Source organism: Aethalodelphis obliquidens, unplaced genomic scaffold, assembly GCF_003676395.1.
Source record: "Aethalodelphis obliquidens isolate GAN/ISIS:26980383/991018 unplaced genomic scaffold, ASM367639v1 scaffold1, whole genome shotgun sequence".
Classification (NCBI taxonomy): Eukaryota; Metazoa; Chordata; class Mammalia; order Artiodactyla; family Delphinidae; genus Aethalodelphis; species Aethalodelphis obliquidens.
This window is the reverse complement of record NW_020837945.1, coordinates 424,674-440,103: the sequence shown is the minus strand read 5'-3', so window position 1 is coordinate 440,103 and position 15,430 is coordinate 424,674. Positions and strand designations below refer to the sequence as shown.

At 48.5% G+C, this 15,430-nt stretch overlaps 1 protein-coding gene across 5 annotated transcripts in view; it reads right to left on the bottom strand.

The window, feature by feature from the left end:
- Window positions 1-3,472: 3,472 nt before the first annotated feature.
- LSS (lanosterol synthase) overlaps window positions 3,473-15,430 on the bottom strand; it is a 42,306-nt gene continuing 30,348 nt past the window's right edge. For 2 of the 5 annotated variants that reach the window (XM_027128498.1, XM_027128620.1), the window contains exons 18-22: window positions 8,436-8,501; window positions 7,948-8,028; window positions 7,185-7,355; window positions 6,273-6,351; window positions 5,616-5,747 (exon numbers count right to left, since the gene is read on the bottom strand). In XM_027128498.1, coding sequence (XP_026984299.1) covers window positions 5,616-5,747; window positions 6,273-6,351; window positions 7,185-7,355; window positions 7,948-8,028; window positions 8,436-8,501 — 529 coding nt within the window. Of the gene's footprint in view, window positions 6,160-6,272; window positions 6,352-7,184; window positions 7,356-7,947; window positions 8,029-8,435; window positions 8,502-15,430 lie in introns of all 5 variants that reach the window. The other 3 variants (XM_027128338.1, XM_027128419.1, XM_027128579.1) reach the window with 3 other exon arrangements.

The following is a 15,430-nucleotide window of genomic DNA, read 5'->3' as shown; positions in this document are numbered from 1 at the left end:
TCTCACTGCTGTGGCCTCTCCCATTACGGAGCACAGGCCCCGGATGCACAGGCTCAGCAGCCATGGCTCACAGGCCCAGCCGCTCTGCGGCATGTGGGATCTTCCCAGACCGGGGCACGAACCCCCGTCCCCTGCATCGGCAGGCGGACTCTCAACCACTGCGCCGCCAGGGAAGCCCAATCATTGATTTTAAACCTTATCTACAGCATTAATATGTAAGCCTGTAAACATTTCTCTAAGCACTGCTTTAGCTACATCCCACAAATTTTGACGTCATGCTTTTATTTTCATTCAGCTTGAAATATTTTCTAATTCCCCTTGTGCTTTTATTTTTTACTATAGATGATTTAGAAATGTATTGTTTCATTTCCAAATATTTGGGATTTTCTAAGTCTTTTTGTTACTGATTTCTAATTTAACTCCACGGTGGTCACAGTACACTCTGTACAGTTTCAATCCTTTTGAATTTCTTGAGACTTGTCTCATGATCCAGCATATGGCCTATCTTAGTGAATGAGCACTAGGAAAGAATGCCGGGAGCTGTACAGATGCCAATTCCTCAAGTTGGTTGAAGGTTTTGTCTACAGTTGCTGAGACAAGTATTACAGTCTCCCACTTCAATTGTGTATTTGTCCAATTCTTTCTTTAGTCCCACCAGTTTTTGCTTCATGTATTTTGAAGCTCTGTTATTAGGTGCACATACATTTAAGATTGCTATGCCTTCTTGATGAATTGACATTTTTTTTGTTAGTAAATGTCTTTTTATTTCTGGTACTATTTCTTTTCCTGAAATCTACTGATATTAATATAGCACTTTTTCTTCTTATTTGTGTTTTTATGTTATGTATTTTTCTAAACTTTCACTTTTATCCTGTCTGTATCTTTACACTGAAAATTTCTATGGACAACATTGATGGGTCATGCTTTTTCATCCAATGTTAACAATCTCTAGTTAAAATCTCTGCCTTTTAACCAGAGTGGTTGGCCCTTTACAGTTAATAAAATTATTTAAATGGTTGGTGTATTAGTCTTCTAGGGCTGCCATAACAAACGAGCACAGCCTGGGTGGCTTAAACAACATTTATTTTCTCACAGTTCTGGAAGCTAGAAGTCCAAGACAAGGGTACTGGCAGGGCTGGTCCCTCCTGTGGCCTCTCTCCTCGTGTGCAGACCACCCACCCTGGGTCCTCATGTGGTCTTTCCTCTGTGTGTGCGTTCCTGGTGTCTCTCTCTCTTACAAGGACACCAGTTCTACTGGATCAGGGACCCACCCTTAGGACCTCATTTAACCTTAATTATCTTCTTAAAGGCCCCATCTCCAGATGCAGTATCATATGAGTTTGGGGGGAGGGGACACAATTCAGTCCATAAGAGTTGGGTTTAAGCCTATTATCTTATTTGTTTTCTATTTGTCCCATCTGTCCTTTGTTTTTCTTTTTCTCACCTTCTTTTATTTTAGGAGGGTTAGTTTACTCCTTTATTAGTTTGCCAGCTGTACCTCTTTCTTTTTTAGTGGTCTCCTCTAGGGCTTACAGCAGGTCTCTTCTGCTTACCACAGTCTACCTTTACATAGCATACCACTGTATACACGAGGTAGGAGCCTCCATCCTCCTGCAACACCCTTTGTGTTGTCGTACCTTTTACTTCTTATGTTAAAACCACCATTATTATTTTTGCTTTTAAAAGTTAATTTTAGGGACTTCCCTGGTGGCACAGTGGTTAAGACTCTGCCTGCCAATGCAGGGGACATGAGTTCGAGCCCTGTTCCGGGAAGATCCCACTGCTGTGGAGCAACTAAGCCCGTGCACCACAACTACCAAGCCCACGTGCCACAACTACCGAAGCCCATGCGCCTAGAGCACATGCTCCGCAACAAGCCACTGCAATGAGAAGCCCGAGCACCGCAACAAAGAGTAGCCCCCGCTCACCACAACTAGAGAAAGCCCACGTGGAGCAACGAAGACCCAACATCGCCAAAAATTAAGTAATTAATTAAAAGAAAAAAAGTTAATTTTAAAGAAAAAATCTTTTAGACAAAGGGAGAAAGCTTCTATACTTACCACACACTTCCCGCCGGGTGCTCCTCATTCTCTGAAGATCGGCTTCCACCCAGGATCTCTTTCCCACAACTAAACAACCGAACGTTTCTCGTGAGGCGAGGCTGCTGGACGACTCCTTCAGCGTCGGTTTGTCTGGAAAAGGTCCACTCTGCCTTCATTTCTGTTTTCTTTGAATATGGAATGTAAGGTTTCAACACTTTGAAGACGTCATTCCGGCATGTCTGTTCCTGATGAGAAGTCGCTTGTCATCCTTGTCTTTGCTCACCAGTACATAACGTGCCTGTTTCGTTTGCTTTTAAGATTTATTCATCCTTGATCTTCATCAGATTATCATGAGCCTTGAAGTGGGTTTGGTGGGGTTTTTGGTCTGTCTGCTGAGGTTCATGGATCTGTGGGCTTACACGTCTTGTATTTGGGAAAATTTCAGCCATGGTTTCTTCCAATGTTTTTCTGCCTGCCTTCCACCCTCCCTCCCGCTTTTCTAGGTCTCAGATGACACGTGTTGGACCACTCAGTATTATCCAACAGGCCACTGAAGCTCTGTTTGATGTTTTAAGTCTTCTGGCCACCGTCAGGCCGCTTCAACACTCACCTATTCCTAGAGGTCTCTAGGGCAAGCCCTGCTCCCCTACCTTCCCAAGAACCAGGGGCATCAGGGAACACGAGGTCTCAGGCTCGCTGCATCCTGCACAAGAGGCCTGGCCGTGGGACAGGCATCAGAGGCTGCCTAAAGCCACCAAAGCAGCTGTCCTCCACCATATGCAGCACGGGTCTCAAATGGCCCCTGGGGCACCACTGCCCTGGGACGAAAGCTGCAAGTCACATACCAATAATAGTCATCACATAGAAACTATTGGTTGAATTATTTTCCCTGAAGAAAACAAGTAACTCTGAAGTTATCGCTATCACCCTAATCCTGAGTGAGGAAAGAGGGTTTTCAAAACAGCACCAGAAATTCCAAGTGAAAATGCCAGGCACATGTCTTTGAGGGGAGCCCAAGGTCAAGACATGCTGCCCCAGTGCCCCTAGTAAGTTTACCGAGCTCTTCGGAGCTGTGTCTTCAGCTTCCTACGGCTGCCACTTGCAAGGGCGGTTCTTGTGAATTCTGCTGTGACCAGACGCCTTGTGGAGAGGCGCAGCCCAGACGCCCCCTTCCCACAATCAGTGAGAAAGCTGAGCACTGACTCTGGAGGCCAACAACAGCAAGAGAATCAAGCCCCTGGCAGGTACCTCACGTGTGACATCCCTGCCAGTCCCCTCTAACTTTCTTGCCTTTGTGTCCCCTTGTCTTGTGTTTCTAACCTTATAAATAAAACTTTACATTGCAGATGGAGAGATGAAGGTAAATCAAGCTGACCAATTAACCTATGATTAGCTGCTGAGAGCTGAGAAAAGAATGAGGAAGCAACAGCTGATTGTATCAATTGTTCAAACATTTTTATTGTCTGAATAAAATTTAAATCTACACATCAACATTGGTTATGTTCAGTAAGGAAAGTATTTTCTTGGAGATAAGTTTCCATTGTGAGTTAAGCATTTCCAGTTAGAGAATCCCTCAAAGGGTCAGATCTGAAGTTTACATCCTGCTGAACAAGGAAAGCTAACCTGGCTCCAGAGAAAGCTTCCCAGCACAACATTCAAAACTTGCTCCTAATAACCAAAACTAAAACAATTTGAATTCAAGACACGTTAATCATTCTCCCAGGACAGAGAACTTGACTTTTAATCAGGTTGAGGCAAATATTTTCCCCTCAAATAACTAGAGGTGCATCCTGCTTATCTTGGAACAATTTCTCTTGTTCCCTGAGACTGAGGGGTGGTGGTCCAACATGGGGCACGAGGGACCCCAATCTATGACGGTTTCCAGGATGAAACAAAACACATGCACGACAAGCCTCTGCCTAAGGGGCTCAAATGTCTGTGTATTAAGGTAGCTGGTAAGATAGGTGACCTTCCATAATGTTTCAGTGTAACAGTTGATTTTCATTTCTTTCCCGGAAGCTTTATGTTTCGTCCAGTGATCTGATCATGGCTGGGCAGTGACCGCTGCAAGAAGCAGACCGTTGGAAATCACCGTCTGCGCTGCTGGTGCAAGAGCAACCCTGACAGATCTCAAAGGGGCCCAGCGCAGCTTCCTCAGCAAAATAAACCCTAGTTTAAAAACGTCTGGGGCAAGTGCTGACATCCAACTAGTACCAGCTGAACACCCGCTACGTTCCACAGTGTGGCAGCCGGTGGAGCCAGCAGGACCTGCCAGCGTGTACACGCGCCCAGGCCCTGCGGGGCTCAGAGCAGGTAGAGCACCACCTGGGGCAGGAGGGCAGTGGGGGGCAGCTCAGGCAAAGGCTGGACGCAGGCGAGCCCCGGGCAGAGTCAGGGAGAGCGCTCGGGGGCCACGAGAGCTGCGGAAGCAAGGCCACGTGGTGCAAACCTCGGAGAGCACCCTAAGGGTCTGGGCAGGGATGGCGGGAGCAGGGGGGCACCCAGGCGTCTCTCTGGCTGTCAGAGGGAGGGTGGTGCACTGGGGCCGTGCAGCCAGGGCAGCCGTCAGACAGGGAGAGGCACAGAGGAACAGCAGAAGGAGAAGGCCCTGGGGGGGACGAGAAGCAGGTGGGCCCCTGGGGCGACACCAGGCCTGGGTTTGACCCTCATCAATGCTCTCAGTGACCCTCACAGCCACACTCCTGCTCATCCTCGTAGGTCAGAGGCAATTCCAGGGTTTGGATTTTCCATCCTGAGCCCCAAGTCCACACACACTAAGCCAGACGGGTTTAGAAGCCAGAGGGGAATTCAGAGGCTCGCCACCTGAGAGGCAGCACCCTGGAAATGTGACCCTCCCTGCAGCTTGGAGCACAAAGGGGGGTGAGGGGTGTCCCCAACACACATCAGGGTCCCACTGCTGCGTGGCCATTAACAACCCCTCACCCCTCCTCACGCTTGGCCTCCCATCTGTCACTACAAGACGACTGCCACCTCTGAGGTAGCGATGCTGGCGCCCCACGGGCCGGCTGAGCCATGACGCGGCGCTGGCGAGCTCGAGACCCGGGGCAGGCCGGCCTGCGGCGTCTGGTCCCCGATCCTCACTGAGCCTGAGCCGCCACGGTGAACAGGCAGGCCCAGCCTCTCCTGCCAGGCCGTTCCAGGCGGCTGTCCCATCCCTCAGCCAGAGACAGAGACAGGAAGAGCCGGTCCTCGAGGGCCCGAGGCAGGACGCGAACGAGGCACAGCTGCTCCGCTCCTGAGGACTCAGTCACTGGTCAGGAAAGCCCTCCCAGCCCCGCGCCCACAGAGGGGACACGTACCACGCCAGGCGGCACCACGCAGCACACTGTGCTTTACCCACCCTCACGGCTCACCCTGTTCCTTCCCTCTCCCGAGCTCGACCACCTGTTCTCAGAACTAACGCTACGCTGAAAATCAAGTCTGAAGGCACCAGCCCTGCCCGTGCCACAGGCCCAGGCTCAGTGCTTCCGCCGAAGCGGGCAGGGAGGGGGCTGCCTCGGCCCCTCTGAGATGCCCCAGCCTCGCCTGGAACTCGCATGACCAGACGTGCTCTCAAGGGTGGCCGGCGAGGGCGCTCTCGGGGTGCAGGCGGGAGAAGCGCCCAAGGGCCCAGATGGGGAAGACGTTTCTGTAGCTCGTGTAGCTGATGGCACAGGACTTGTTGAAGACCCCAGCGATGTTGTCCTGAAAGGACACAGGGAATGAACACAACGTCTCCACCAGGTGGCTGGACAGCTCCCTGAACCGGGACCCTGGCTGGAGGGCTGGCCGGCTGACCTCAGCAGGCGGGGCTTACCACCACCCCAGCGCTCGGACCCCAGGCCCTGCAACAAACCCTCCAGCCCGGGCCACCAGCCCCTCGCAGCCCCACCAACCCCGGACTCATCCAAGGCGGGGCCAGCCTCACGTGACCTCGTGACCCCATGCCCTTCCACACTTCCTTCTGAGTCAGGGGCTGTCAGGATCAGCCCAAGGGTGTCCTGGCCCGTGGGCTTCTCCCCCGCCAGCTCCTTCCCTGCCGCCACCAGCCCTGCCGCCAAGCCAGTGCTTCAGCTGCAAACGGCCCAGGCCTTCAGGCCCCGCCACCATCACAGACCTGCTTCCAACACAGGCCACTCACCGGTGGTGTTTGTGACTCTCAAATCCCCAAGGTGAACCCCACCCACGGCCCCATGAAGGACGTGGGGCCAGGTGCGGGCCCACTCGTACCTGGGGCCAGTCACCATTGGGTAGCTGCTTTCCAAGCAGGTAGCTGACTCCTCTCTCCAGGGCCACTACGTCAGGGTGCCTGCAGGGAGACGGGCACTGAACACTCCCACCACCACTCTGCACGAGCCCCCCTCCGGCTGCAGACAGACCTGCGTCCTCACCCTCACGCAGCCAAGCGCAGGGACAAGGATGTGAAACGCTGCACGATGACAGAGAGACCCGAACTGCCAGACCCACCAGTAACAGTCAGCCCACCAGACACCCCGAGGAGCAGCAAACGCCACCGGGGCAGAGGCGAGCGGGCAGGAGGGCAGCCCACGCATGGCCGGGAGAGCAGTCCCTGCCACGAGGGGCTGCTCTCCTGTCCACCCGGCCACTGGTCTTCAGGGCCCTCTGAGGGCCACCGAAGCCACATGTGCTAAGCTTGCTCGTCCCGGCCTGATGAGACACCAGAAGGCTCGATGGCTCAGGACAGAGCTCAGCCTGCCCGCTCCTGCCCACACTACCTGGCCTTCCTTTGAGGGGCCTTTAGGGAGATTTCCTAGGGGTCCCAAACCCAACAGGGCAGCACAGACTGGGACACCGTGTGCACGTCTGCGTGCACACGTCTGCGTGTGTGTGTTGTGCACACGTGCCTGAGCACGTGTGTGGCTTAGGGCCGGCTGCGGACATAGAGCAGGTGCTGCCACACCTCACGCTGCTGACGGCCCTGCTCCCCTGGCTGTTCCTGTCGGGGGGCCTCTTTGCAGGACCTGCCACCTCGCCCTGGGAGCCTGTTGAGGGGGCCCCGCAGGCCTCGCATCCTCCCACTGCTGCACTCGGAGCTCAGCTGCCGTGCCCGCCCAGGCTGCCGGCTCACCGCCCTTCCTTCGCCCAGCCCCGCGGCTCTGGGAGAGGCCTCGTCGCCCCCACCTGACGGCCATCAGCCCCATCAGGGCCCAGCACGTGTTGTGGATCTGGGACCGGGCGCTCTGCACGTAGCGCCGCTGCTCACAGGACTCGAAGTCCTCCCCCCAGCCTCCATCTGCCATCTGTCGGGACAGCAGGAAGTCGCAGGCCTGGGAGACCTCTGCACAGGCAGCCCTGCAGAGACCAGCAAGACACGAGACACCATCATGCCGGGTGAAGTCCCTGCCCCCCTTCTCGCCCTGGCCAGGCCCCTCAGGGTCACAGAGAGGGATGCGTGGGCCCCCGCACTCAGGCCCAGCCCACCGTGGGACGTGAAGGGGGACAGAGGCGCTGGCACCGCAGGGCTGTTGGAAGGTAAAGGGAGATGCCGTGCATCTGCAGATGGCCTCCTGGACGTGACCCACCAGCAAAGCAGCCCTCGGGGAGGTGGCTGGAGACAGCTGACCCGAGGCCTCCTCCCTTCTCTCAGCCAGTGTCCTGGCCTCGGGCCGCTCCAGCTCGTACTTGGGTGTGGGGCTTGGGTATGGGCGGGTTAGCTGGGGGAGGGCAGAGGGCCAGAGGCTTCCCTCCCCCACAAGAGCCCGGAGGCTGCGCAGAGCAGTGAGGCACAGTGGCTCATACATTTTCTGGTATCCTGATCTTATCTCACAGTTTAAAAACATTTAAGAACACCCCCAAAATCAAACAACAAAGGGAGAAACACCCCCAGCAGAGTGTCATGCTGAGAAGACCCCCATCCCGCCAAGGTGGGAATGTCCACACTCACCCGTCGCGGTACGTGTGCCCCATGCAGGCGAAGGCTTCCAGCCCAAAGTAGGTGCCGTAGGTGAAGCACACCCCCCATGAGCTGGAGGAAGAAGGGGACAGCGCCCGGCCCCTGAGTCCTCGTTCACAGCGGGCGCAGGGTCTCCCTCCAGCATGGGGGTGTACGGGGGGCTGCAGCTGTCTTCAGGAAAAGCATCCACAAGGCCTCAGCACTAAGACAGACCTACCCAACCTGGCCTCCGTGGGCGGCTCCATGTGCTGGATCCAAAGCCAGGTGAGAACGGATCCAAAGCCAGAGGAGGGGTAGAGCCAGCAGGCCACCGCGCCCTTCCAACGCCCTCAGCCACGCTACCTTAGCAGCACGCTGAGCAGTCACCACCGGGGGAGGCTGGGCATTCAGAAAGGAGCAAGGCCCACCAGGAACATGTCCAGAAACCCCTGGGCAGCACAAGCACCCCACACGCATCTGCACCCACAGGCATCACTCACCCTTCCCAGGAGCCATCAGGCCTCTGCTTCTGCCGACAGAACTGCAGGCCCCGCTCGAGGGTCTCCCTGGAACGCAGCACGATGAACATGCCCAATGAACAGTCCAGCAAAACAGCAACTTACCTGCTACCCCCATTCCCCCCACTCTACGGCCTCAAAAGAACAAGCATGGTCTTCCTTAAGAATACGTAAAAACAAACAGTTCAGGGAGGAGATACAAGGTCGAAGAAGCAGCGATTACAGGCCACAGGAGGGGAACAAAGTGGCAGTGAAAAGAAGAAATTAAGGAGAGGAAAACCTCAGGGACGAACCCACATTAGAAGCAGCTACAAACAGGATCGATATCACCGAAAACAAGGTCAGTGACACAGGCTTGAGTAAATCACATAAACGAAAATTTTAAAATAAACAAAAAATGAGAGAGAAAATACATTCAGAGGACAAAGAAGATCCATCGCAGGTCTACCTGGTACTTCCAAAGAAGACCTGGTTCTCTGAAAGGACTAGAGGTGAAGGTATGAATACAGCCTTTAGCGTGATCCGCCCCCCTCACGCTCACTCGCCTCCAGGCACCCAGCCTGTGTCACCCCTCTCGAACGGCAGCCCCTTGTCCTGTTTGTAGCCAGCTGATCCCTGCACAGCTGATGGTCGCTGCTTCCAGCTCCCACCTGGCTGGCAGACAGACTCCCTGGCTCTACGGTCCCTCCCTCGCTGGTTCTCATGGAGCCGCCATACAGAAGCCCACGTGGCAGGAAACTAAGGGCGGCTCCAGCCAACGGTCATCAAGGAAATGGGGCCTGAGGCTGACAATCCGCAAGGGATGGAAACCTGCCAACAACCACACACGCCTGGGGCAGCCCTCAGTCAATGCTCAGGTAAGGCCCCAGCCCTGGCCAGCATCCTGACTGCACCCCGGGGAAATCCCGAAGCAGAGGGCCCAGCTCAGCCACGCCTGGACTCCTGACCCACAGAAACTGCGAGGTGATACACGTGTGCTGTTTTAAGCCACCAACTCAGCAAGACATGTTAATACAAAGAATGGAAGTACAAACAAACAGCATTAGCAACAAGAAGAGCGGTATGCCTATAGCTTTAGTGGAGATTAAGGAGTAAAGAGAAGATAAGAAAAATGCATGCAATACATTTGAAAACTTAGACAATATGTAAAAATTACTCAGAAAGTTAACGTATTGAAACTGCCTCAAGAATAAAGAGCCTGAATAGTCCTACAACTACTAAAGATATACGTAAAAAGCATAAACTTTGCCCAGAAAAAGAACTCCAAGTCTAGACATTTTGTAAGTGAATTCTACTAAATTATCAAGAACAATCATTCTAACCTTACACAAACTCTCCTAGGAAATAGAAAGAGGAAGGAACACTTTCCCTAGTTCATTTTGGGAACTCAGCATAAGCTTCTCAACAAACCAGACAAGAGGGATATGGTAAAAATTTCAGGCTGTTCATTAATGGGCACAGATGCAAAACTCTGAATTAAATATTGGAAACTACATACAGTAGAGATATACCAATACTAAGTGAGGTTTATCCAGAAATGCAAAGGTGTTTTAACATTAGAAAAATCTACAATAATTATCTACAATATTAACAGATAAAGGAGATGAATGTATAATCATCTCAATAGAGATAGAAAAATCATTTGCTAAAATACAACACCCATTCACAACAGAGAGAAAAAACAACTTAGCAAACTAGGAAGAGAAAAGAGCTTTGTTAACCTGAAAAGGGATAATTACCAAAAACCTACAGGAGATGTCATTCTTTTTTTTTTTTTTTCATCCACATCACACAGCTTGTGGGACCTTAGTTCCCTGACCAGGGACTGAACCCAGGCCCCCAGCAGTGGAAGTGCAGAGTCCTAACCACTGGACCACCAGGGAATTCCCAAATGTCATTCTTAATGGAGAAATATTAGAAGCATTCCCCTTTAAAATCAGGAAATATGACAAAGATGGCACTATTACCACTTCTGCTAAGCAGAATACTGAAGTCTTAGCCAGGGCAATGAGACAAGAAAATAAACTATAGGCCTATGGATTGAAAGGAAAAATATGTCATTTACAAGTGATATGACTGTCTACAGAGAAAACCCAAAAGAATCTACCAGCAATTAATTAGAATAAAAAGAGTTACCCAGATGGATTCACTGGTGAATTCTACCAAACATCTAAGGAAGAAATTGTACCAACTCTACAATCTCTTCCAAAGAACAGAAACAGAGGGAATTTTGCCTAACTCATTCGATGAGGACAGCATACCAAAAACAGACAAAGACATTATGAGAAAGGAAAACTAGGGATAAATATCTCACAGTAGCACAGATATAAAAAGTCCTCAATAAAATATTAGCAAATCAAATCCAACAATATATAAGAAGAATTACATATCACAAACAAGTGGGATCTATCCCAGGTATGAAAGGCTGGTTGAACATTCAAAAATCAATTAATGCAATCTATCAAATCAACTTCTTTTCTAAAGAAGAAAAAGAAAATCACATGATCATATCAATAGCTGTAGAAGAAATATTTGACAAAATCTAACACCTATTCATGATTAAAAAAAAAAAACTTTCAGCAAACTAGGAACAGAGGGGAAGTTCCTCAACTTGAAAAAGAGCAGCCACAAAAAACCCACAGCTAACATCATACTTAATGGTGAGAAAAACTAGACGCTTTCCTGCTGAATCAGGAACAAGAATGTCTACCCTCACCACTTGTATTCAACTTCATACTGGGAGTCCTAGCTAATGCAATAAGATAAGACAAGGAAATAAAAGGTATACATATTGGGAAAGAAGAAATAAAACTGTCTTTGTTCACAGATTACATGGTTATCTATGTAGAAAATCCCAAAGAACCGACCAAAAAACTCCTGGAACTACTAAGCAATTACAGCAACGTTGCAGGATAGAAGGTTAATATACAAAAGACAATTGTTTTCCTACCAGCAATGAACAATTAGATTCTGAAATTAAAATCACAATACCAATTATGTTAGCACCAAAAAAAATTTTAAGTACTTAGGTATAAATCTAAAAATATATATACAAGATCTATAAGAGGGGAACTATAAAATTATGATAAAAGAATCAAAAGATCTTCCCAACTTGATCTATATATGCAACACAATCTCAATCAAAATTTCAGCAAATCATTTCATCGATATCAACAGATTCCAAAGTTTTATGCAGAGGCAAAAGAAACAGAATAGAAAACACACTATTTAAGGGGAATAAAGTTGGAAAACTGACACTACCCGACTTCAAGACTTACTGTAAAGCTATGGTCATCAGGACTGTGTGGTATCAGTGAAAGAATACACAGATAGATCAATGGAGAATAGAGAGCCCAGAAACAGACCCACACAAATGCTGTCAAGTAACCATTGGCAAAGGAGCAAAGGCAATCCAATGGAGAAAGGAGAGTCTCTGACAAATGGTAATGGAACACCGAACAGCACATAAAACATAAATAAATCTAGATACAGACCTTATACCATTCACAAAAATTAACTCAGAATGAATCACAGATTTTTGTCTTTTCATGTAAAACACAAGACTATAACACTCCTAGAACATAACATAGGAGAAACTCTAGGTGACCTTGGGTTTGGTGAAAACTTTTTAGATATAACACTCCAATTACAATCTATGAAAGAAAACACTGATAGGCTGTACTTCATCAAAATGAAAAACTCCGGCTCTGCAGAAGACATTGCCGACAGAATGAAAATGTAAGGAGCTCTTTTGCCCCTTTCCTGTTTGCCCATTTCTGTTGCCCTCAAACCTTACAGAAATGAGGTCACTAGGTGACATTTAACCCAGCTCCTGACTCACGCTCTACTGAATGCACACCATGCCTTGCCTAACCTGTCGGTCCTTTCCCTAGACGAAAAGAAGTAGGAATTAAGAACTGAGCAGTTAAAGAGTGACTAGCTGTCTGCCCCCAGCAGCCCCCTTAGCAATCCTGCAGGCAGGCCGTGTGGGCAAGACAACATCTGAAGAAAGCTCATGAGGAGTCAGCCAGCCTGCACGCAAGGAGAGGACACAGAGCTTGACCTCCTGCCTTGATGGTTCACTAAGATTCTTTCCCCTTTTCCCCCTTAAAACCTGTCAGGGCTGAGCAGAATCTCTGGAGTTGATTCGGGGGACATGAACCCACCTTCTCCCCACACTGCCAGCCTTCTGATTAAAGCAACCTTTCCTTTCTTACAACACTTGCCTCTCAAGTGTCGGCTTTTGAGCGGAGAGCAGCCAGACCTGAGCTTGCCACAGACTGAGAGAAAATCTTTGTAAAATACATAGCTGACAAAGGGTTGCTATTTAAAATATACAAGGTACTTCTAAAACTCAACAATAAGACAACAACCCAAATTTAAAATGTGCAAAAGATCTGAATACACACCTCACCAAAGATATACACATGGCAAATAGATACATGAAAAGATGTTCAGCGTTATACGTCATTAGGAAATCACAAATTACAACAATGAGATATCACTACACACCTATCGGAATGGCCAAAACCTGGAACACTGACAGCACCAAATGCTGGTGAGGCTGTGGAGCAACAGGAACCCTCATCACTGCTGGTGGGAACGCAGAATGGTGCAGCCACTTTGGAAGACAGTTTGGTGGTTTCTTACAAAACTAATATACTCTTACCATATGAGCCAACCATATGCTCTTTGGTATTTACTGAAATGAGCTGAAAACATGTCCACACAAAAACCTGCACAGGAATAATTATAGCAGGTTTATTCATAATGCTAAAACTTGGAAGCAACCAAGATGTCCTTCAATAGGCAATGGATAAACAAACTGGTACATGAAGAGATGAAGAAACTTTACATGCATATTACTAAGTGAAAGAAGCCAATCTGAAAAGGCTACAGACTGTATGATTCTAACTATATGACATACTGGAGTGGTTCCCAGGGGATGGGTGAGGGGGGAGGATGAATAGGCGAATCATGGAGGATTTTAAGAGCAGTGAAACTATTCTACATGATAGAGTAATGATGGACACATGTTGTATACATGTGTCAAAACCCATGGAACGTACAACACAAAGAGTGAATCTGAACGTAAACTATGGACTTTGGATGATAATAATGTATCAATATTGGCTCATCAATTGTATTTAAAAAGTACCAAATTAATGCAAGATATTAATAACAAGGGGAATGGGGTGGGAGGGGGAGCGAAATGGCTGAACAGGAACTCCCTGTGCCATCTTTCTGTAAACCTAAAACTGCTCTATAAGACAAAGTGTATTAATTTTTTTAAGTTTAACAGATTGTCTAGCTATAAGATCAATATCAAAATCAACTGGAGAGGCTCCTGGATGGATGGCAGAGCCGGCAGCACTGGGAACCCCTCTCCTGCCTGGGCAACTACTGCACTGGCAGAATGTGCCCAATGTAACTATTCTGGAAGTCTGCAGTCTGCTGAAGGCTTGCAACTTCCAGGGGAAGGTTTGGAGGGTTAAACTGCTCTCAGCTCTTAGCACAGGAACAGCTACCCATTCCCCACCCCAGGACCAGGAGGCAGCTGTGCGTGTGTCCCTGGAGCATCTTACAGGACCTAGGGTGGGCAAAAAGGACCCTGTCCTCCAAAAACTGGGAATCGGCTCTGAATGATGCTTCTGATCACAGAGGAGCAGGCAGAGAGGCAGGAGGCCACGGCTGTTGCACCTGCCCCCAACTGTTCCAGCCCCTGCCCTTCTGGCTGAAGTGACTTCCACGGAATTTAAATGCTATTCACAGTAGCATTACTCACAATGGCTAAAATGTGGAAGCAACCTAAGTGTCGATCATAGATGAACAGATAAGCAAAATGTGGTTCATCCATACAATGGAATATTATTCGGCTTTTAAATGGAATGAAGTACTAATAATACCTGCTATAACGTGCATGAACCTTGAGGATATTACTCTCAGCGAAATAAGCCAGACACAAAAAGACAAATATTATATGATTCCACTTACACATGGTACTTAGAGTAGTCAAAATCATAGAGACAGAAAATAGAATAGTGGTTGCCAGGGGTTGGGAAGAGTGGGGAAATGGGAGTTATTGTCCAATGGGTATCCGTTTTACAAGATGAAAAGAGTTATGGGGATGGGTGGTGGTGATGGCTGCACAACAATGTGAATGTGAATGTATTTAACACCACTGGACTGCACACTTAAAAATGGCTAAGATAGTAAATTTTATGTTACATGTATTTTAACACAAGAAAAAAAAATCAGTAGCATAAGAATCCATGAGTCCACACTAACAAATAAGCAAATAAGTAAACAGGGGCAAAGAAAAGTTTTCAATAGAACACCAACTAATACATATGAAAGGAATGACAATTTTGCAATCGTTATATGAACAACTGATGCAAGCAAGAATCATCATCAGGTGCTAAAACGAATGGGTAGAAGTATGATGAGAAACAGGATATTTACATAGTTTAAAATTATCTCCCCGAGAGGGCAGACAGGAGAAGCAAGAAGAACTACAATCCTGCAGCCTGTGGAACAAAAACCACATACACAGAAAGACAGACAAGATGAAAAGGCAGAGGACTATGTACCAGAGGAAGGAACAAGATAAAACCCCAGAAAAACGACTAAATGAAGTGGAGATAGGCAACCTTCCAGAAAAAGAATTCAGAATAATGATAGTGAAGATGATCCAGGACCTCGGAAAAAGAATGGAGGCAAAGATCGAGAAGATGCAAGAAATGTTTAACAAAGACCTAGAAGAATTAAAGAACAAACAAACAGGGAGGAACAATACAATAACTGAAATGAAAATTACACTAGAAGGAATCAATAGCAGAATAACTGAGGCAGAAGAACGGATAAGTGACCTGGAAGACAGAATGGTGGAATTCACTGCTGCACAACAGAATAAAGAAAAAAGATGAAAAGAAATGAAGACAGCCTAAGAGACCTCTGGGACAACATTAAACGCAACA